At 39.1% G+C, this 24,511-nt stretch overlaps 1 protein-coding gene across 4 annotated transcripts in view; it reads right to left on the bottom strand.

Annotated features, from left to right (window-relative positions):
• RUBCN (rubicon autophagy regulator) overlaps nt 1-24,311 on the bottom strand; it is a 60,193-nt gene extending 35,882 nt beyond the window's left edge. For 3 of the 4 annotated variants that reach the window (XM_014783044.2, XM_014783043.2, XM_004424518.3), the window contains exons 1-2: nt 24,066-24,272; nt 10,165-10,318 (exon numbers count right to left, since the gene is read on the bottom strand). In XM_014783044.2, coding sequence (XP_014638530.1) covers nt 10,165-10,318; nt 24,066-24,130 — 219 coding nt within the window. In that variant the 5' untranslated portion in view covers nt 24,131-24,272. Of the gene's footprint in view, nt 1-10,164; nt 10,319-24,065 lie in introns of all 4 variants that reach the window. The other variant, XM_014783042.2, reaches the window with a different exon arrangement.
• Nucleotides 24,312-24,511: the final 200 nt, after the last annotated feature.

Below are 24,511 nucleotides of genomic sequence, written 5' to 3'. Positions count from 1 at the left end.
AAAATACTGAAAGACAAAAACTTTCAGCCAAGAATACTCTATCCAGCAAAAATATCTTGAAATATGATGGAGAAATAATAACTTTCCCAGATAAACAAAAGCTAAGGGAGTTCATGGCCACAAGACCCCCACTACAAGAAATGCTCAAGAAGCCCCTTAGGCCTGAAAAAAGAAGAGAAAGGGAATACAAAGCTTGGAGCAAGGAGAAAAATAGGTAGACAAAATCAGAAAAATAGTAGATCTTCACCAGAATAGGACAGCAACCATTTAAATACCAAAATCAAAGATCAAAGGAAGGAAATCACCAAAAATAAATATAACCTCATCACTTTAAACACATACCCACAACACAAGATAGAATAAGTTGTGACAAGAATAACTTAGAAGGGGAAGAGAAAAGAGATCGAATTGACTTAGTAAAAGGGAATAAGAGGCCATCAGATAATGGACTATGTCATACACAAGATTTTTTATACAAACCTTGAGGTAACCACTAAAGAAATAATCAGAGCAAAATCACATAGAATAAATAAAGAGAAAACTAAGAGTCATAAGACAGAACAAGAAAACTGAACTGGCAGGCCGAAACACATGGGACAAGAAACAAAGGAAATGCAAAAGAACCGCCAAATAAGTGATAAAACAGCAACATTAAGCCCTCATATATCAATAATTACTCTAAATATAAATGGATTGAACTCTCCAGTCAAAAGACACTGAGTGGCAGGATGGATTAAAAAGCAAGACTCAACAATATGCTGCCTCCAGGAAACACATCTCAGCTCTAAAGACAAACACAGGCTCAGAGTGAAAGGATGGAAGACAATACTCCAAGCTAATGGCAAACAAAAGAAAGCAGGTGTTGCCATACTCATATCAGACAAAGTAGACTTCAAGATAAAACAGGTTAAGAGAGACAAGAGGGGCAATATATAACGATAAAAGGGACACTCCACCAAGAAGACATATCAATTATAAATATATATGCACCCAACATAGGAGCACCAAAGTACATAAATCAACTATTAACAAACCTAAAAGGAGATATTAACAACAACACAATAAGAGTAGAGGATCTTAATACCCCACTTACATGAACGGACAGATCATCCAGACAAAAAGTCAATAAAGAAACAGTGGACTTAAATGAAAAACTGGACGAGATGGACCTAGTTGACATATACAGAGCATTCCATCCAAAAACAGCTGACTACACATTCTTCTCAAGCACACATGGAACATTCTCAAGGATAGACCATATGTTGGGAAACAAGGCAAGCCTCAATAAATTTAAGAAGATTGAAATCAAAACAAGCATTTTTTCAGACCATAATGCTATGAAACTGGAAATCAACTACAAGAAAAAACTGGGAAACTGACAAAGATGTGGAGATTAAACAACATGCTACTGAACAACCAATGAATCCTTGATGAAATTAAAGGAGAAATCAAAAAATATCTGGAAACAAATGAAACTGAAAATATGCCATACCAACTCATATGGGATGCAGCAAAAGCAGCCCTCAGAGGGAAATTCATAGCAATACAGGCCCACCTCAACAAACAAGAAAAAAGCCCAAATAAGCAACCTTAAATTATACCTAACAGAACTAGAAAAAGAAGAACAAACAAAGCCCAAAGTCAGCAGAAGGAGAGAAATAAAAAAAATTAGAGCAGGAATAAATGAAATTGAGACCAAAAAAACAGTAGAAAGGATTAGTGAAACAAAGAGTTGGTTCCTTGAGAAGACAGACAAAATTGACAAACCCTTAGCCAGACTTACTAAGAAAAAAAGCGAAAAGGTTCAAATAAATAAAATTAGAAATGAAAGAGGAGAAATTACAATGGATACCATGGAAATACAAAGGATTATAAGAGAATATTATGAGAAACTATATGCCAACAAATTGGACAATCTATAAGAAATGGATAAATTCTTAGACTCATACAACCTCCCAAAACTGAACCAAGAAGAAATAGAGAATCTGAATAGACCAATCACAAGTAAAGAGATTGAAATAGTAATCAAAAACCTCCCAAAAAATAAAAGTCCAGGACCAGATGGCTTCTCCGGCGAATTTTACCAAACATTCAAAGATCTAACACCCATCCTTCTCAAACTATTCCAAAAAATAGAGGAAGATGGAACACTTCCTAACTCATTCTATGAGGCCAACATCACCCTGATACCAAAGCCAGACAAAGACAATACAAAAAAGGAAAATTACAGGCCAATATCACTGATGAACATAAATGCAAAAATCCTCAACAAAATATTGGCAAACCAAATACAGCAATACATTAAAAAGATCATACACCATGATCGAGTGGGATTTATACCAGGGAAACAGGGATGGTTCAACATCCACAAATCAATGTGATGCACCATATCAACAAAACGAGGAATAAAAACCACATGGTCATCTCAATAGATGCAGAAAAGGCATTTGGCAAAATCCAACATCCATTTATGATAAAAACTCTCAACAAAATGGGTATAGAAGGAAAGTTCCTCAACATAATAAAGGCTATTTATGACAAACCCACAGCCAACAACATACTCAACGGGGAAAGTCTGAAAGGCATTCCTCTGAGAACAGGAACGAGACAAGGCTGCCCACTCTCGCCACTCTTATTCAACATAGTTCTGGAGGTTTTGGCCAGAGCAATTAGGCAAGAAAAAGGAATAAAAGGAATCCAAATAGGCAACAAAGAAGTCAAACTCTCACTGTTTGCAGACAACATGATTTTATATATAGAAAACCCTAAAGAATCCATTGGAAAACTATTAGAAATAATCAACAACTACAGCAAAGTCGCAGGGTACAAAATCAACCTACAAAAATCAGTTGCATTTCTGCATGCTAATAATGAACTAACAGAAAGAGAGCTCAAAATGATAATACAATTTACAATTGCACCAAAAAGAATAAAATATCTAGGAATAAATCTTACCAAGGAAGTGAAAGACCTATATACAATGAAAACTACAAGACATTATTGAAAGAAATCGATAATGACATAAAGAAATGGAAAGACAGCCCATGCATATGGATTGGAAGAATAAACATAGTTAAAATGTCTATATTACCTAAAGCAATCTACAGATTCAACGCAATCCCAATCAGAATCCCAATGACTTTCTTCACAAAAATAGAAAAAAGAATACTAAAATTCATATGGGGCAACAAAAGACCCCGAATAGCTAAAGTAATCCTGAGAAAAAAGAACAAAGCTGGAGGCATCACAATCCCTGACTTCAAAACATACTACAAAGCAATAGTAATCAAAACAGCATGGTACTGGTACAAAAACAGACACACAGATCAGTGCAACAGAACTGAAAGCCCAGAAATAAAACCACACATATACGGATAGCTAATTTTCGACAAAGGAGCTAAGAACATACAATGGAGAAAGGAAAGTCTCTTCAATAAATGGTGCTGGGAAAACTGGACAGCCACATGAAAAAGAATGAAAGTGGAGCATCTGCTATCACCATTCACAAAAATTAACTCAAAATGTATCAAAGACCTGAAGGTGAGACCTGAAACTATAAAACTCATAGAGGAAAATATAGGCAACACACTATTTGACACTGGTCATAAAGGAATCTTTTCAGATGCCATGCCTAGTCAGACTAGGGAAACTAAAGAAAAATAAACAAGTGGGACTTCATCAGATTAAAGAGTTTCTACAAGACAAACGAAGCCAGGATCAAAATGAACAGACAACCCACCAGCTGGGAGAAAATATTTTGCAAAACATATATCTGACAAGGGGTTAATCTCCATAATATATAAAGAACTCACACAACTGAACAAAAAAACAAACAAGCCGATCAAAAAATGGGCAGAGGAAATGAACAGACACTTCTCCAAAGAAGATACACAGGTGGCCAACAGGCATATGAAAAGATGTTCAACATCACTAATCACCAGGGAAATACAAATCAAAACAACACTAAGACATCACCTCACACCAGTTAGAATGGCTATAATCACCAAGACAAAAAACAACAAATGTGGAGAGGATGTGGAGAAACGGGAACCCTCATACACAGCTGGTGGGAATGCAAACTGGTGCAGCCTCCATGGAAAACAGTATGGAGATTCCTCAAAAAATTAAAAATAGGGCCAGCCCGGTGGCGCAATCGGTTAAGTGTGCATGCTCCACTGCGGCGGCCCAGGGTTCGCTGGTTCGGATCCCGGGCGCGCACTGACGCACAGCTTGTCAGGCCATGCTGTGGCAGGCGTCCCATATAAAGTGGAGGAAGATGGGCATGGATGTTAGCCCAGGGCCAGTCTTCTTCAGCAAAAAGAGCATTGGCAGATGTTAGCTCAGGGCCGATCTTTCTCACAAAAAAAATTAAAACTAGAAATACCCTATGACCCAGCTGCTGGGAATCTATCCAACAAACCTGAAATCAACAATCCAAAGAGGCTTATTCACCCCTATGTTTGCACCCCTATGTTCACTGCAGCATTATTCACTATAGCCAAGAAGCAGAAGCAACCCAAGTGTCCCTCGACTGGTGACTGGATCAAAAAAATGTGGTATATAGATACGATGGAATACTACTCAGCCATAAAAAAGACAAAATTGTCCCATTTGCAACAACATGGATGGACCTGGAGGGTATTATGTTAAGTGAAATAAGCCAGAAAGAGAAAGACAAACACCGCATGATTTCACTCATATGTGGAATATAAATCAACACACAGTCAGAGAGAACTGTATTGTGGTTACCAGGGGCAAAGGGGGTGGGGAGTGGGCACAAGGGGTGAAGGGAGACATGTATATGGTGATTGACAAAAATGTACAACCAAAATTTCACAATGTTGTAAACTATTAAGACATCAATAGAAAAAAAAATTGATGTCAAATTAGGGAGGGGCCTGACAACTTTCAAAGTTAGAAAAAAAAAACTAAAAATGTAGAAGGTTTTATATTCATATTACAGGATCTTTAAATTGCTAGTCCAGTACAAAGAAACTGAAACTGGAAGTCCCATATGATGTGTTACGCGTAGGTGCAATTTATACAAGAAAGATGACGTGGAACTCCACCAGTGCATCCATACTCACAGAAAAGGTTTTGGCCCTATATCCTGCTGAATAAATGTAAATTTAGATCTTTTAAATTAAAATAAAATGTTTGAGTGATATATCTTATCACTGTTTAATTCCCCTTAATGAATCAGCTAATGATTAAGATCATATTGTATAAGAAGGCTTTTCCTGCCCTTATCAAAAAATGATGTGGTAGTTAATAGGAAAATAAAGTGACAAATGTTTAAATGTTAGGGGAAAATCAACAATAACAAAAGATGCTGTATGACTGGGAGATTACTCCTACGACAATGAAAAGCTACAATAATTAAAACTGAGTGCTGATGGCACACGAATAGAGAACAACAGACTATAATAGAAATCCAGAAATAGATCCATATGCCAAGAGAATGAAATATATTCAAAATAAATTATAGATGGAATGGTTCAAATATAAAAAATTAAGCCATAAAAGTAATAGAAGAAACCATGGAGAAACATTTTTAACAATTATAGATTGGAGAAGCCCTTTCAGAGCTTCATACAAAGCCCAGAAGCCCTAAGAAAAATTATTAATTTGACTTACTAAAAATTAGACATTTCTGCATGGTAAAAGCCACCATAAGTAATGTCAAAAGACAAACTAGGAAAAAATATTTGCAACTCACATTATAGACAAAGGACTAATTCCCTTAATAAATAAAGAGCTTCTACAAATCCACAGGAAAAGACTAACAATCAAAGGAAAATGGGGGAAAAAATAGAAGAAACTTCACAGAAAAATAATTTAATAGCTCTTATAAACATCTTTCATGGTAAAGAGAAATGTAACTTTCACCTATCACATTGGCGATAGTTTAAAGTTTAATAACACCCTCTATTGGCAAGAGTATGGAGAATCAGACACTCTTATATACTGCTGGTGAGGGTATAAACAGACGTTAACTTCCTGGAGGGCAATTTAGCATTAGCTATTAAAACTGAAATGCACATACCCTTTAGCCTAAGAATGCTACTTTTAAAAATATCCTATGGTAAATGGCAAAATAACTTATTACAAGGTTATTCACTGTAGCATGGTTACTAACAGCAAATGACTGGAAGCAATCTAAATGTCTGTTACTAGGGACTGGTTAAATAAATTATAGTATATACATACAACGGATTATTATAAAATGACAGCTATAAAAACAATGAAGAAGCTCTTTACATAATGATTTGGAATGAATTACAAGATATATCAAGTGAAAAAAGCACAGGGCAGAATAGTGATTATAGTATGCTTTCATTTGTGTGAAAAATCAGGAGGTATAGCAAAGAAAATTATTCGTATTTGCTTTTATAAGCATAAAAATTCTCTGGAAGGAAAGTGTAGCTATCTATGGGAGTGGGAGAAATCAAGATGTTTCACTGTACACAGTTTTACACTTGTTGTTTTTTTAACCATATGAATGTACTGTCTATTTAAAAAATTAAATATTTTAAAGCAAGTTACGGGGCCGGCCCGGTGGCTTAGCGGTTAAGTGCACGCGCTCCGCTGCTGGCAGCCCGGGTTCGGATCCCGGGCGTGCACCGACGCACCGCTTCTCCGGCCATGCTGAGGCCGCGTCCCACATACAGCAACTAGAGGGATGTGCAGCTATGACATACAACTATCTGCTGGGGCTTTGGGGGAAAAAATAAATAAATAAAATCTTTAAAAAAAAAAAATAAAGCAAGTTACAGAGTGATATATACAGTACAATCTTAATATTTTAAAAAGCACATAAATGCATAGGAAAAAAAATAAGAAAATCTACCAAAATGTTAAAAAGTTATTATTATTACTTGGTGTTAAGATTACAAGTGATATTAACTTCCTTCTAAATTCTTTTTGGTATTTTCCAAATTTTCAACAAATAAAAATATATTACTCACATATTCAGAAAAGAAAAGTACACTGAGGTCTTTTTTGTTATTATTGTTATTTTTTAAATTGGGTCATCTATATTGCCAAAAACAGGTTTCCTCTTGGTGGTGGAGAAAGAGATCTTTTCATTTTTCCTATTTAGCTGAGAAGTCTCAGAGACTGAGCGTCTCCACATTTCTAAGCAACAGAAAAGGGGTTATCAAATATGCCTTGCCTCATGGAAGGACTAAAAGGTAGCCCAGATGCAGGCTGTCAAGGAAAAACGAGATTCCTCTAAGAACACGGTCATGATGTTAAAGCTTTCCTAAAGCCCTGAGTGACTTAAAAAAATACACTTCACATTCCATCATACATCCATATGAAAGCCAGAAGTGATATGACCAGCATGAATCATTGTATCCCTTCCCCCTCTCCAAGGGCACAACACCCAGAATAGCTTGCTGATGACGCAGCAGCCAGAAGCCTTTGAAAGCCTTAATCTTTAGGGAGGAAATGAAGGGGAAAAACAAGTCCTTGACACAGACTTTAATTTTTAGGTCTTTACAAGGCAGAACAGAGTAGCAGTGAATTGGTATGGATCTTTTGTGTCTGATTCTTCCCACTAGAGCCTGTAGTTGCTAAATGTGTGTGTGACAGATTTGCCTAGTTTGCTCTGCTTTCACTTATTACACTATTGCTGTTTTGCAGGTGACCATATACGTTAATATTTTTCATTCTGATGACCAGGTGCCTTCACGGATATTATCACTTATTAATAACTATAACAAGGTATGGTAATATTGTTTTGCATTTACCAAGCATCTTTTATTTAAGAATTTCATTGACTTTACTATTTTATCATGACACATTTTCTCTAGCACAGATGGTAAAACTGCCTTGTAATATGGTGAAGTGATTACTCTAGATGACAATGTAAAATTAGTAATAGAGCCAAGAAAAGAACTCTTTTGCTATCAAGACACGAGTACTTTAACCACTAAATGGCAGCGCCACTATCTCATAGCTATTTTTGTTATCAGCTTAGGAAATTTGCATGGAGTTTTCGTAAAACATGTTGGCATGATTCCCAAGTCTCTGGCTTGGGAGACTGAGTAGCTGGCAGTGCCACAATTAGTATTAAAAACATCAGGAGGAGGGCAATCTCATGAGAGAAAATAAGATTGTTTTGGGTCACGTTGTGCTTGGCCTGTAGGACGGACCGCCAGATGACAATGTATAGCAGACAGCTAGTCTTGTGGATCTAGAATTCAGCAGGGATGTTTGAGCCAAAGGTCATTAGTGTATAGGTGACAGTTAAAACAATGCAAGTGGATGAGACTGGTTCGGGAAAATGCACAAAGTAAGAAGAGATAAAGACGTAGGACAGAACCCCATTAAAAACTAGGAGGAAATCCAGGAGGAAGAGATTCCAGGGAAGGAAACTAAGAAGGAGTGGTCACAGAGGTAGCAGAAGGTCTCTATGACATCAGAAGATAGTAATGCCATACGAGTCAAGGTATGATGATGGTCAACAGTGAAGAACATAAGACAGTGTTCAAAGGAGAAATGTTCGTGGATTTCGTAACATGAAATGTCATGTTACTTAAACTTCAGTAGCAAGATCACCAGTGGTAGGGCCAAAAACTAGATTGCAGTAGATTAACTTATTTGTTTTGTAAATTCCAATGTTCATAATTATTTTTTTTCATAGGACTACATGTAACTTGAAACTTAAAAAGTGAACAAAACATTTATTACTTCCTATGTGCCACAAACTACGCTAGGCAAATTTGTACGCTATTTCACTTAATCTTTCCAGCAAACATTATGATAGAAATAATATTATCCTCATTTTTACATATGAGAAAAGCAAGCTTCAAAAAAGTTAAGTAATATTACCTAATAGTTAAGACTAACTGACAATTTATTATGTTTTCTAAAGCTTTTCATGTATTATTTCTCATTTAATTCTCACAACAATCCTAGGAGGTAGATACCAGCATTATCCCCTCCTTTTACAAATGAGGAAACAGAGGCACAAAGAGTTATGTAACTTACCCAATACCACATAGCAGTGAAGTCGAGATTAAAATATGAGCAGTCTGACTCAAAAGTCCCTAATTATAACTACTATGTCATTTTTTTTCCCCAAGGACCTGAACAATGAGTTGGATTTCAATCCAGGTTCTGCCTGATTCCAAAGACTTTTGTGAATCAACTACACAATGCCTCTAAATTCCTAGAATGGTGTTTTAATAATGATGACCATTAAGAAGAATTCAGATCTTTAAAGGATAAAATTTTTTCCCCCTATCTTTAAAACTCTTTAAGAGAAAGGGTCTCAGTTTCAGAACTTACTCTGAATAAAGAAAATTAACCTAAGCCAACTTTTCCACTGAATTCTGAAAATATCCAACAGGAACACTAGTTTAAAGATATTGTTCAGAAGTACTAAACACATATTTTTAGAAGGGAGGGTAGCACATTAAAACCTATCAGCTATGAATACCTTAATACCAATTAGTTGATTAGATCTTTTCCAATGTGACTGCTAGTTGAGAATAAATTCTGATAAAAAAGAAACACAAGCCTGGCTCAGGGGAAAGAGTTCCAGAGAAGAATACTAGGCCCTGACAGGAGAAGAATACTAGTGTTTCAGAACACATGATTATGCACCTATTCGTGAGGTCTGGTTTTTTAAAACGTAGAACCAGATCCAATGACTCACCTGATAATTTTATCCAGAACCAAACCTTATTTAAAACACTGCAAATGGAGTGACTGTCAAAGATAAAGCATAAACCATTAAGTATTATTAGAGTCCACTCATTTGCAATACTCAAAACTTATTAGAGTGTTTGAGGATATTAAGGAAAAGAAACTCAAAATCAATAAAATTTATATTGAAAAAAATTTAAGCTATAACTAAAACTAACATTCATAAGTATCAACCAGATGTCTACAAAATGATGTTCATAGGATATTCTAAAAATGACAATATTCTGTAAATACTTCTTAGATGTATCCTAGGATGCTCCTAAGAGGAAAACCCCAATGATTCATCATTGTCCTTATCCTCCTCATCATCATCATTATATCACAGTCCTGACCTCAAGGACTCACAGACTAGTAGCCTTCATCTTCTCGCTGCCAACAACTTAATGCAACTGTTTCTCTCCAACAAGTGATTCAGCCAACCTGGCGAAAAAGAAGAGGTCTACATACCTGGTCATGGATGAGCCCATGATAGAGGATGCTCTGCATGTCCCTGCAAAGCCGTTCCAGGCCACCATACTTGGACCAGACGTTGGGGCTGTTGGCTGACACCAAACCCTCCACAGTAGTCTTCAAATTACCCAGCAACTGCCAGTGCTCCCTCCTGCAAGGGCATCAGTTATACCAATGGTTAGTTAACTTTGTTGTACCTGATCCTGATCATGTCAAAGAAAGTCTAAGCCGAGAAGTCTCCTGCCCCACGTCCTAACATTCTCTCCCCTTTAATTTTTAACTTGGGCATAAGACCCAATTCTGAGAGGACCGAAGTTGTAAAGAACACTAAGATAAAAAAAAAAAAACCTCCCATTTACTTGGCATATTATGCTTTGTAAGGTGATCTTCATCTACTATCTCATTCAATTCTCACATAAGTAGCATATAACCCTGTGTTTCTAGGAGTGTGATCCATCAAGATCCATTTCTGGACAATGATAGTACATGGGCAATATATAAAGAGATGAGGACATTTGCTCAAAACCAAAAATCTCTTGCCAAAAAAAAAAGTCAAAAAAAACAACTTTTTATTCACTATATTTCTAAGCACTAAGTATACATACCTGTACGCAAATATTATGGATAAGAATAAAAATTGCCCATGATTTTCCCCGCCGTGATTTTTTTGTGTGTGTGTGAGGAAGATCAGACCTGAGCTAACATCCGTTGCCAATCCTCCTCTTTTAGCTGAGGAAGATAGGCCCTGGGCTAATACCTGTGCCCATCTTCCTCTACTTTATATGGGACACCACCACAGCATGGCTGGACAAGTGGTGTGTCTGTCCGCACCCGGGATCCAAAACTGCGAACACAGGGCCACCAAAGCAGAGCACTCGAACTTAGCCCCTATGCCACCGGGCTGGGGGCCCCCCGCCCCCTCATGATTTTTTAAGCTAAAATTGAGACCAAAATGTTTTAAGTTTGCACTGAGTGACTTTGGGACATGCCCCGAAATCAGTCAATTATTAGTTTATTCTCCTGGACCATATAAAGCACTTTAGTGGACGAGTTTGAAAACTGCTGCCCTGGATGATCTTCAAGGTTCCTCTGAAATCCCCAGCATTTTCTTTTTTTTGTTTTTATAATTTTATTTATTTATTTTTTTCCCCCAAAGCCCCAGTAGATAGTTGTATGTCATAGCTGCACATCCCTCTAGTTGCTGTATGTGGGATGCGGCCTCAGCATGGCCGGAAAAGCGGTGCGTCGGTACGCGCCCGGGATCCGAACCCCGGGCCGCCAGCAGCAGAGTGCGCACTTAACCGCTGAGCCATGGGGCCGGCCCCCCAGCATTTTCTCAACACAGCTTCCAATCCAACAAAGACTCAAAAGCAACAGCAATTGAATGAAAAGAGTTGGATACCCTGAATCAAACTGGATAAGGAAAATATGAAGAGATGAGGGGTCAAATTCCTCCTCTTGGGCCCCAATTGTTATGTCGCACACTTTACCTTGACTCTTCATTTCTTATTAGAATACTACTCTTTCCTCTTTTCAAGGACAGTCATGGGAATGGTAATAATTTCTTCAGGGAACTTTCACCATAACTATTCTACATCATTTAAATACCTATAGGGGTGGGAGGGTCCTGAATTAGAATCCTTTCTATCAGTAGTCAAAACTAACCTCTTTTGTACATTTTCTGAGCCATTTTTAAAAATGGATGAGTAGGGCCGGCCCGGTGGCTTAGCGGTTAAGTGCGCGCGCTCCGATGCTGGCGGCCCGGGTTCGGATCCCAGGCGTGCACCGACGCACCGCTTCTCTGGCCACGCTGAGGCCGCGTCCCACATACAGCAACTAGAAGGATGTGCAACTACGACATACAACTATCTACTGGGGCTTTGGGGGAAAAATAAATAAATAAATAAAATCTTTAAAAAAAAAAAATGGATGAGTACAGTAAGGCAGACAAATAAAATAAAATGAATAAAAGCTAGGTCTGGTTATAGCAGTGTCATCTAAAAAGGGAAAAGCTAGATAGATCTCCCTCTGGTGTTCTGCTCTGAAGGCCTTGAGACCAAGAATTTACTCCAACTGGGAGACACCAGGCTTTCTTAATCTTATGTCATTCAACATTTGAGTCACCAGACTCTCTATTCTATTTCTTTTTTTTTCCAGTTTTATTGAGATATAACTGACATATAACATTATATTAGTTTCAAGCATACAACATAATGATTTGATATATGTATGTATTGTCAAATGATTACCACAAGTTTAGTTAACATCCATACCCTCACACAGTTACGAATTTTTTTTCTTGTGATAAGAACTTTTAGATCTACTCTCTTAGCAACTTTCAAATATACAATACAGTATTGTCAACTATAGTCATCATGCTGTACATTACGTCCCCAGAATTTATTTATCTGATTACTGGAAGTTTGTACCTTTTGACCACCTTCACGCATTTCCCCCACCTCCAACCTCTGGCAACCACCAGTCTGTTCTCTGTTTCTACGAGTTTGTTTTTTTTAAAGATTTTATTTATTTATTTTTTCCCCCCAAAGCCCCAGTAGATAGCTGTACGTCATAGTTGCACATCCTTCTAGTTGCTGTATGTGGGACGCGGCCTCAGCGTGGCCGGAGAAGCAGTGTGTTGATGCGCGCCGGGATCCGAACCCGGGCCGCCAGCAGCGGAGTGCGCGCACTTAACCTCTAAGCCACGGTGCCGGCCCGGAGTTTGTTTTTTTTAGACTCCACATATAAGTGAGATCATATAGTATTTGTCTTCTCTGTCTGTCTTATTTCACTTAGCATAATACCCTCAAGGTCCATCCATGTTGTCACACGTAGTAGGATTTCCTTCTTTTTTACGGCTGAATAATATTCCATGATATATATCTCACATTTTCTTTATCCATTCATCTGTTAATGGACCCTTAGGTCGTTTCCATGTCTCGCCTATTGTAAATAATGCTGCAGTGAACACAGGGGTGCAGATATCTCTTCCAGATAGTGATTTCATTTCCTTCAGACATATACCCAGAAGTGGAATTGCTGAATTATATGACAGTTCCATTCTTAATTTTTTGAGGAAACTCCATACTGTTTTCCACAGTGGCTGCACCAATTTACATTTCCACCAACAGTGCACAAGGGTTCCCTTTTCTCTACTTCCACACCAACACTTGTTATAGCTTGTCTTTTTGATGATAGCCCTTCTAACAGGTATGAGGCGACATTTCATTGTGGTTTTGATTTGCATTTCACTGATGATTAGCGATGCTGAGTACCTTTTCATGTACCTGTTGACCATTTCCCTGTTCTATTTCTATTTCAGTCCTGAGAGATATTTCAAGATAACTAAGATGTACACAGAACTGAGGTGGTCATTAAAATGCCATTTATTGTTACACTGTGAGAAACTACCATCACAGAGGCCAACCGACTGCCATCATTTGCTTCAGTGATTCTCCATCTCCAGCTTCCTTGGAGCCAATCTGGCCTGTTCTGGACAGTTTTTACATTCCAGCAGGTTACAATCAAGTCTTGCAGGCCTGAGAGTCAATCTGCTTCCTCAAGTGATTCTGCTTATCTGTATTCTGATTCATTCTGTATTGATCTTACAAGCTTACCTGCCAAAGAACATCATGATAAATGCTAAAAGCAGATACCAAGTACCCTATCATCCTAGGGCTTTGATTCCAAAATTATACAAAGAGCATTGAAATCCTAGAAACACTGAGCATTCAAATCTACTATAACTTCTTCTGGACAAAGCTAAAGAACTTTCCTTCCCCACAATATAGTGCCCCTGAGATACCAAAGCTACAATACAATGCGGCTCTTATTCTAAGATACACCTAACCACCTATTTTTGGTATATGCTCATGTAGAACAAAAGTAAACTTTTAAAAAATTTTGATTTACATAGCTAGTCTATTTAGTGTTTTTACCTTTTTAGGATCCTTTACTCTAACGATATAGTTATCATTTTCAGAGAGTTGAAATACTAAGTTCAAATGAAGCCCATACAGTGGTTGGATTAATCCATTCATAGTTGAATCTTAGATGTAAGTAAACAGATCACCAGGAGAAATCAAATACCCCTCCCATTCTTTAACCACATTTTCAGCAAGTAAGGTCAGTCTTTCCTAGGTTAAATCTGTTTGGTAATAATTATTTGAATGGTATCACCCTGAATTCGCATGTAACCTTCATCTGGGCAAAGGCATGGCCTTTGAAGTATATTAGACTCAAAGCAGCCCTTTGCAGAACCACTTCTGCAAGTACACAGAGTGCTCTCCTTCAATCACCATAAATTAAAAGCAAGTTTTTCTAAGCATCTCACCCTATGCCAAGGAAGAAGCAGGCCTGAGTGGAAAGGGACAGCATAATCCATCTCCACCAGAATTGTTTTCATCAACAAACAGTTAAGCCAATCTCAGAATGAAGTCCTACCTATTTTCTTTTGGAGGATTTTGACTACATTCCTCCTTTAAAGAAGAACTGGAATTATTTAAGCAACTCAAATAAGGATATCTGAGGAAAAACAGTTTTCCTAAATGCCAACTCAGTGTTAAGCTTGCCAAATCACAATTAGAAGTGACACTCAAAGTTACAACAGAAAAGTTACAAGCAAATTTTATTTTTTTAAAAGGTGTTATACGATATAACACTAAAAATAAGTGAAATACATGATAAATAGTAAATAAATAAGTACTATGCAATTATAAAGTGAGATTCAAGGCAAGAAATATGTGTCAGCATATCTTTGATCCCCCATGCTCTTTTTAGTGGTAGAAGAAAACAGCTTCAACCTACTGGCATATTCTCTCCACAGTGTGCTGTTTATCTACAATGGATTATGGTATCTGCCTGAGTTCAGAGTTGAAGGTCAGGTTGTCCCAAGTCAGGTAATGATCTGATCCTTGAAATGTGAGCAGAGATGTGTGATATCCATATGATGGAACATCATGAAACCATTAAAACTTTTGATTAGGGAAAGTTTCTCAAGTTAATGACAGTATGTTAAAGCATAAAAAGCAGAATGTAAAATTGTATTTATGATCTCAGCATAAAAATACTGAGAGAAATAATGATATGTTAATAGTGGCTACCTTTGGTTATATAAAGGGAATGCAGAGAAGAGAGGAACTGTTAAGGTCTTCCTTGAGGCTAGCAATTAATGAAAGGTCAATAACCTGATCAAAGTTAGCAAACAAGAAACTGGAAAGTACTATAAAGGATTTTTTAAATACCTAAGTGTCAAGCACATCTTATGCTGAAAGACTGTGGTCAGACAAGCATCTGGGACTTTCAATGCCAGAAAGCACTTTCTGGAAAGAAGTAATGGGTTCCTTCTTGAAGTAGAGAAAAACATAATTAAGTGAAATAATCATTGGTAACACTGAGGTAGCAAGAAATGACCACATTTAATTTTCTTCTTATCTGGCTCCATATTTTCTGTTTTTAATTATACAGTGTTACCTCGTAGACTAGGTAGTTAATATTTATGCTTAGAGAAAAACGTGCTCATAGAAAAAACATACTTGACTCTATTATACAGTCTCTCAGCTCTGGGGCACCTAGGAGAACCTAACCATTGGCCAGTCCCATCCCTTTAATAGATGAATAATATCAAATTTATTGAATTTCCACAATGAGTAGACTTAACAAAAGGAAGGAAAATCCCTTATGTCAGAAACCTAACCACTGATGATGTACAAACTCCTTAGTATGAAGTTCAAAAGTTCTCCATTATATGGCCTGAATGTAAATACCAACTTTCCTACTCAGTACTCTTCAATTTGAATACAGTCTCTCTGTCTACCACGCTCAGTTACACACATGCCAAACTCACACCTACTTCCATGACTTTATTCACGCAGACGTTTCTACTTGGAATGCTGCTCTTCTTGTCCCATTCAGGTATTCAGGTTCCACTCTAGCTCAACCTTCTCCCAAATTTTAAATAATCTGACCTGCTGTAACTCCTTTGTTAGAAACCCCATAACATATGCCGTCAATATACCATTCTTCCTAATAATACTTAAAAAAAAACAAACAAACAGTGTTGTTTAACAGTATATGGTTTGTTTCCTTAAGGACAAGGAACATGTCTTTTCTATTTATTTTGTATTTTAATAAGAAACAGGGAGAAAATGTCATGCAGTGGAAAGAGAAAGCTGGAAAGCTTCACAGTTCGGCCAACCTGAATTTGAATCCTAGCTCTCCACAAACTAGCTGTGCATCCTTGGGCAAGCCATTTAAACTCTTTAAGCTTAGTTCCCTCTTTGTAAAATGGAGATAACAACTGCTTCATAGAGTGGAATTAATTGATAACCTACAGAAAGCACCATCATAGAGCAGATAATAATATTTCTTCCCTTTTCTCTGTCCTTTTCTCCCTTTGAATTTCCACTGCATAAATCTAATGAATCCAACTAAATCAGAAGGGGCACCTAGAATAAAGCCTTTTTACCCTTTCTGCTTCAGAGAAAGTTCTGCTAAAACAATCTGAGATTGGACAGTCTGCAACATATTTAAGACTGGTCACAGTGCTCCACATCCAAAGAATATCTCAGCTGCATTTAAACTAGGATCAAAATCTCCTCTTAGTGAGCACAGATTCCAAGGCCCTTTTTATGTTCATGGTGCTCTCACTAAAGCAGGAAAGCTAGGAAAGACTTCCTCAGTATTGGATGTCCCTTGCATATAAAAGAGACTCAAATTGCTTACCTGATAGAATGCAAGAAACATACAAGATTTACTGCAAAAAAATAAGGTTGATTTCAAGAGTCATATAAGAAAGCCAATCTCATTACCTTACAGTCACACCTTATGTTGTCTGGATAGCAGAGTGCTTTACAAACAAGGTAAAGGAAACACACACCATCACTTCAATAGCAAAGGAGCACAGGAGAAAAGACAGTGCTTTAGTCACCTCAGTTTTGAGGACACTATTTTAAAGTAACAGCTAATAACCATCATTAGAACTAAAACTAGACTATCTCAAAAATTGCTGAGGGAAGGAAAAAGCAAGAGAACATTGTAAAAATCATTGTTAGGGGCCGACTCCATGGCCTAGTGGTTAAGTTTGGTGCACTCTGCTTCAGCAGCCCGGGTTCATGGGTTCAGATCCCAGGCACGGACCTACACCACTCTTCAGCCATGCTGTGGCAGTGACCCACATACAAAATAGAGGAAGACTGGCACAGATGTTAGCTCAGGGCTAATCTTCCTCAAGCAAAAACAAAAAAAAAAGACAAAGGTTGGTGACGGATGTTAACTCAGGGCGAATCTTCCTCAGCAAAAAAAAAAAAAAAAAAAAATCATTTTTAAAAGATGACAGAATTAAGACCAAACAGATATGAGATAAAAATAAATGTCCATGGAATAAACTTAATTATTTAAAACAAAACAGCCAATCAAACAAAAAGGTAGGAGGAAATATGATATTAATATTCAGGTTGTATTCGAGGCAAGACATTAAAAAAGACAAAGAGGGCATAATGAACATATAGCTTGCATCAATTTTTATGTATCTAATAACATGGCCTCAAAATATATAAAAACACACACAGGAAACAAAAACTGCAGAAAACACAAAACAAAAAGAAAAATAGAAAGGAAAAAACAATGGTAATGAGAGATTAACTTTCAGATCATGAAAACCCAAAGTAAAAAAGTGACTAGAAGAGCTGAATAATATATAATTAATAAGGCTGTTCTATTACATCTAGAAAGCTACATTCTGAAGAACACTTTTTTTAAGCACCCATAGAACATTCACAAAAACTAGCCTTGTACTAAGGCACACACACAAAAAAAGTCAATAAATCTTCCAAAGCAGAAGTAGTAGGCAAACATATTCTCTGACCAGAAAGCAATAACGCAGTGAGCAAATAACAAAAGTAGGAGAAATAGAAAAACAAAAACAAAAACAAAACGTCCCTTGGAAAATTTAAAACTTTCAAAGGACTCTTGAGGAGGCAAAAATAAAGTCATGGTCTTGAAGGGGGTTGGAGGGGAATGGCATTATAGCTCTTACTGCTTTCTTCTCAAAAGCATCCAAATGAGAGAGCTCATAAGGAGACTGTCTTAGAACCCTTCAGAAATTATGGGATTCTGCTGACTATTTTCTAGTCAAAAATCAATCATCTCTTTAGTCCTATAATCCAGCAGGATTCCTGTGAATTTAATTGGCAGAGGCCATGGCCCCACAAACTTTGAGAGATGGTTTGCCAAGTCCCTATTTAGTTACCATGATTTATGACTTCCTTTAATAATCTTCTCTCCTCTCAATCAAGTGTGGGTTAAATTTCAAGTGAGCCTGATCCAGAAGAACTAAAAACATGTAAGCATGCTGTAGTTGTTTCCTGAAAAATTCAGATTTGAGTCTATATCAGCATTGTTCAATTGAACTTTCTGTGATGCTCGAAATTTTCTATATCTGTGCTGCCAACGTGGCAGGGACTAGCCACTATGGCCATTAAGCACTTGAAATCTGGGTAGTATGACTAAAGAACTAAAATTTTAAATTTTATTTTAATTTTAATGAATTTAAGCTTAAATAACCTCATGTAGCTAGCGGCTATCATGTTGGACAGAGCTGGTCTACAACCACCCAGGTAGGTTGGTGAAACTTATGGAGGAAAGATTCCAAAACAAAACACACATAAAAAATTTCATTTAGTGAAATTCACTTCATTTAGAAGAAGTGATAAAGCAGCTATAAAAAGCAGAAACAGCTGTAGGGAGGGTAAACACTGAGAAAAGCTTCAGCTTAGGGTCCCTGCTGGCAGCTGATACGCCTCCCCCTCCTGGATACGCCTCCCCCTCCTGAATTCTAACTACAGCATTTTTCCCCAAAGCTTCAAGAGTATGTTTCTGTGGGGGTTTTTTTGGTACTAATAAATGGACTAGCAGTATATAGATTGCTCAAAAATCATGGGATCTTCCTGCTTTGCTACTAGTTCTATACAAACTGTCAACCCCTAGCATGGTCAAAGGAAAAAGAGAAAAGGGAAGAAAATAGAAAATGAAGATAAATGTAAAAAAGTGAAAATGAATAGAGAGAAAGGGAGAAGAGGCCCTTCCAAAGGTAACAGTAGCACTGGCACCTGCTCAACTCTAAGAGGTATGTTAATGCTTTCACTCCTTGAACAAATATTCATTTAACACCAATTACATTTCAGGCACTGGGCTTACGGTGATTAAAGAGGAAAAGTCCCCATCTCTCAGGGTATTCAGAATGCAATGGGGGAAAATGGGCACTTACATAACCATGCTATGAAGTGAGAAGTGCTATTAACAGAAAGATGGAAAAGGACAGATCAGGGATGCCTTCTAAAGAAGCATCATTTAAAGGATGACTAAGAGCTCTCCAGGCAAAGGAGGAGGTATTGCAGGAAATGTAGAGGAGCAGGAATGAGAATAGTGAGGAAAGAGATGTGAGAGTGAGTGAATGCCATGGTTTTGTAACTGGGAACTTCATAGGGACTAAAGTACAGATTAAATGCCAGGCAAGGAATTTTGACTCTTTTTCTATTTCCAGTGAGAAATCACTGAACATTTCTGCGCAAAATACGATAGCAACTTTTTCTGAAAAATTAAGCTGGTGGCAGGGTGGAGGCTATCTGCAATTGGGGGACTGAGTTCAGATTGGGTGATCAGTTAGGAGGCTACTGAGATAATCCACGATAAGAGATAATAAGGGTCTTCAGTGAATATATTGTTTACATGTGCCCAGAATTCATGTCCCTTTCTTTTGATAACAGAACCCTGATTTTCCACAGGGTGATCACCCCTCTGCCACTTACTCTGGTCCATGACGTGCCAAGAAAGGATTCTACACCAGGATCCAGCGTCGGGCACATAACTTAGGCCTGACTGAGCAGCGTATTCCATACCCTGATTACAAGATCAGGAACATAAAAGTCAGTCCAAAAAAGAGTCAGCCCCAGAATTTTTGCTTTTGCTGTACCTACTGGGATTGCATTATTTTTGTTTTTGTTTTCGTTTTTTTAGTTGGAATTGCTAAACTTGAAGTCACTAACAGTTATCCTGTGGAAAAGTCTGCCTGAGAATGAAGCCAACATATCGGGAAGAAGAACCCATAGATAGGGACAAATTCTTGTTTGAGCATCCATATTTGACCACGCCTGAAGCAATACTATTCTTTGTATTTTTTAAGTAGTAGAAGCCAATATATTTGGAAATGGAGGAAAAAAATAAAGCTTCAAGAGAAAAATCAGGAACAGAATTCATGGGTTCTGGTGACAGCTTGGATGGGAAATGAAGAGGGAAGTACCAAATTTCACTCTGAAGCTTCCAGCTTGTTGACTGAGAGGAAAACACTATTAACTGAGAGAACGGAGGAGGAAAAGGTTTTGGTCAATGGAATGAGCTCAGTCTGGGGACACTAAAATGTCTTTTTTTTTTTTTTTGTGAGGAAGATCAGCCCTGAGCTAACATCCATGCTAATCCTCCTCTTTTTGCTGAGGAAGACCGGCTCTGAGCTAACATCTATTGCCAATCCTCCTCCTTTTTTTCCCCCAAAGCCCCAGTAGATAGTTGTATGTCATAGTTGCACATCCTTCTAGTTGCTGTACGTGGGACGTGGCCTCAGCATGGCCGGAGAAGCGGTGCGTCGGTGCGCACTCAGGATCCGAACCCGGGCCGCCAGTAGCGGAGCGCACGCACTTAACCGCTAAGCCACGGGGCTGGCCCTAAAATGTGTCTTAATACTTGAATTTTGACTCTATTTGGATCACTGCACCAGGAAAACTGTGCATGTAGCTGGGTTCCAAGCTCAGAAGTAGACTGCATAGCCATCTAGGGTGACAGAGCAGTGCTAGAAGAACCATTCCTTTCCAGACAACCTCCAAACAGCTGGCATTTAGGAAACCCTAGGGAAAGTGAAGTATCACCCCTAAGCACTACAGCATTTTGCTAGAGTGATAACTAGTTAGATGGAAAACAATAGGGGAACCTATGACATAGCTACACTCCAAGAATGAAGTTAAAAGCTAGGCCAATACCCCAGTCCCCAGAGTGCTGACCTCAGATAGAGGAGCCATGGAAGGAGGAAGAACAAGCTATACCATTGAAAACAGCAACTGAAAAGCACACACTCACCTTATTTCAAGAAAACTGGGGAGGGGATGGAAGTAGACATTTTTTGCACTTAGTACATACCAGGCACTGCGAGGAGCTTCACACACATTATCTTATTGAATCCTCACAATTTACCAGTCAGCAAGGCATTATTCTTCCCACTCAGAGAAGACGAGCCAAGTTAAGCAGTAGAGCTAGGATTCAAATGTAGGTCCATCTGGTTATAAAGTTTATGCACATTTCACTACATCAACTGCTTTCAGAACATATATTGAAAAGTTTTATCCTTCATATATAAAAATGATGCCATCTCATCAAGAAGCCTTTTTCTGAATTGGGTGTTTTTTTGTTTGCTTTTTTTTTTTTTTTTTGCTGAGGAAGATTCACCCTGAGCTAACATCTGTGCCAATCTTCCTCTATTTTGGCTGACGAGTGGTGCAGGTCTGCACCCAGGATCCAAACCCATGAACCTGGGCCACCGAAGCAGAGCACACTGAACTTAACCACTAGGCCACGGGGCTGGCCCCTGAATTGGGTGTTTTATTGGCGATAGAAAGGTTAGGTTTGCAGTGACCCAGACACAATGCCTCAATTCTCAGGCACAAGACATGTATATACAGTTGCCTATTTGGAGGTAAGGAGGCCATCAATGCTATGAAACCTCATTAAACACCACATTCTGAGTTAAACAGACACGAATAGAGAGCAGGCTATAGCAACAATACGAGTGACTTTGTGGGGATAATCCCACTGCTGAAATTAAGTTTTGAATAGAGTTCCATGGAAAAGAATAATAGAAAAAGATACCTGCAAAGGAGCTGTCCTACTGGCCTGAATAACAGCCAAAGAATGTTATAAAATTCACTATCTTATACATTTCTTCATCCCAGTATATCAGCATAGTCAGAGGCAGCATAGTATAAGTATTAAAAGTGCATGGGCCGGCCCCGTGGCTTAGCAGTTAAGTGCACGCACTCTGCTGCTGGCAGCCCGGGTTCGGATCCCGGGTGCGCACCGCTTCTCCGGCCATGCTGGGGCCGCGTCCCACGTACAGCAACTGGAAGGATGTGCAGCTATGACATACAACTATCTACTGGGGCTTTGGGGGGAAAAAATAAATAAATAAAATCTTTAAAAAAAAAAAAAAAAGTGCAGACTCTGGAGCCAGATTGCCTGGGTTTGAATCCCAGTTCCACCAGGATTCGCTGTAGGACCTTGGCAAGTTATTTATCTTGTCCATGTCTCAGCTTTCTCATCTGTTAAGTGGTGATAATAATAGTACCTATCTCACACAGTTGTTACGAGGATTAAATAAATTAATACTTGTAAGGCTCTTAAACAGTGCCTGGCATGTGGTAAATAAGTGTTTGTTAAAACATTAAATAAATAACTAACCCAGCTGGATGTCCAGCTAGATATCCAGCTAGATGGGGAGGAAATTTGAACTTGAATTTCCAGTGTGGCCTCTCCCATATGAACTGGTAGAGGAAAGTAAAAATAATCCTAAAACATATTTAGAATTTATATGGGACTTTTTACATGAAGCATTTCACAGACATCTGGAGGAAGAATGAATAGCCAAATATATACAAGCAGAAACTGAAACACAGAAAAGGGAAGTAAGATGTTCAGTTTCACTGAACACATCATTCATAGATCTCAGGCAGGAACCCAAAGTTTTGTCAGTCTAGGTTTTGTACAGCAGGCCACAGGCTGTGTACATAAAAGAGGAGTCAGTCACCCTCACAAAAAGCTAGGTCTTCAACCAGGCACATCTCATTAATTTTTCCCTGTTGATATTTTCTTAGACGTAAATATTCTACCTCCAGTCTCTGGACCCCAGCTGCTTCTGAGAACATCACTGTATCTCAATGTTTTTAAGTCAAGCAACACGCCCTTAAGCCACATTTCTGCTCTATCCTGTCACCATTCTAGATTCTTCAGAAGTTAAGACCAGAGTTATTAATTAAGCAAACCCTAAATATGGGAAACACCTCTACAGAGTCCAAGTCATCATTTAGTCAAAGTAGTTTTTAAAATCTTAAGTCTTGGAATTTCTAGAAGGTATGAAATCGATGACAATAGTTCCATATACATAAATGTGAAATTGCTTAGTTGCATTGTGGGGAAGGAGTGAAGGGTTCGAGGATGAAACGGAAATGACAGAGAGGTCCTGCCACTCTCTGACAGGGATCCAGCATTAACAAAAGGCACACAAATTCTAGTCTCATTAGCAAGCCCCCTCCCCCACACCACTGCCATTACAATCGTCCACTTTCATACACAGGCTCTCCCTGTCGCCTTCTGCTTCACACTCATGCCTGCCTAAGTTTCCTTCTAGGCCACCCATAATGCCTAACCTTTGCCCCCAAAAATTCTTACGACATCAACCTTCTCAATATTGGCCCGAGTGCTGTCACCGCAAGTTTCACTCAGGGCATCAACCTTGTGCCCTACTCCTATCTATAGACTCTGGCCTATAAAATCTCACTACAGCACCTCCCAACACCCACCTCCTCTCCAGCTGTCTTGGATCTGAGCTTCACTCACTTCTGCTTCCCCTGCCCTCCACATATCCTATCCACCCTCCCTCACCAAACCCGTCCCCTCGTCCGTCCTATCCACGCCCTGCCGGTCCCTCTTCTCAGAATTTCTTCCCAAACAAGTCGCCCACAGCAGTCGCCCTCCTGTCTGTCGCGCCCGGCACTTCTCCCCGTGCTCTCCGAGCCTCCCAAGCCTCCCGGTGCTTCGGCGCATCCAGCTGCCACCAACTCCTCGGCCTCTTTCCAGCCCACCTGCTCTCCTCCGGCAGGCGCTCCTCGCAGCCGCCGAGCTCCATTCCCGCGCCCTCTGGCCGCATCCGGGGCTGCGACGTCGCCTCCTCTCTGAAGAGAGGTGTCCCTGCCGCTTCGCCCCTCAGAACTCCTGGACCTCCCCCCCGGGAACGGAGGAGGCACCCAAAGCGGGGCGGCTCAGGGTGATGTACCCCGCCCGGGCTGACAGCAGCGGCGGGGACTGCTGCCTCACCCGCGGTTTCTATCCCTGCCACCCCCACTTCCGGCTCCAAGAACTTCAACTCCCAGCAAGCACTTCGAAGACCCGGCCGCTCCCGGCATGCACCGCCCTACCCAATCTGAGGCCGCGCTCGAGACGGATTGCAGATCCTGTGGGTGTGCTGGCCGGCGTGCTCCCGGGTGGGAACCGGGGTGTGAAACGCCCGCCAGCGCTAGTGTTGGGAGTC

Source organism: Ceratotherium simum, chromosome 15, assembly GCF_057802395.1.
Source record: "Ceratotherium simum simum isolate JZ-2026a chromosome 15, ASM5780239v1, whole genome shotgun sequence".
Lineage (NCBI taxonomy): Eukaryota > Metazoa > Chordata > Mammalia > Perissodactyla > Rhinocerotidae > Ceratotherium > Ceratotherium simum.
Note: the sequence above shows the minus strand (reverse complement) of the source record. Positions and strands in the feature narration are given on the sequence as shown.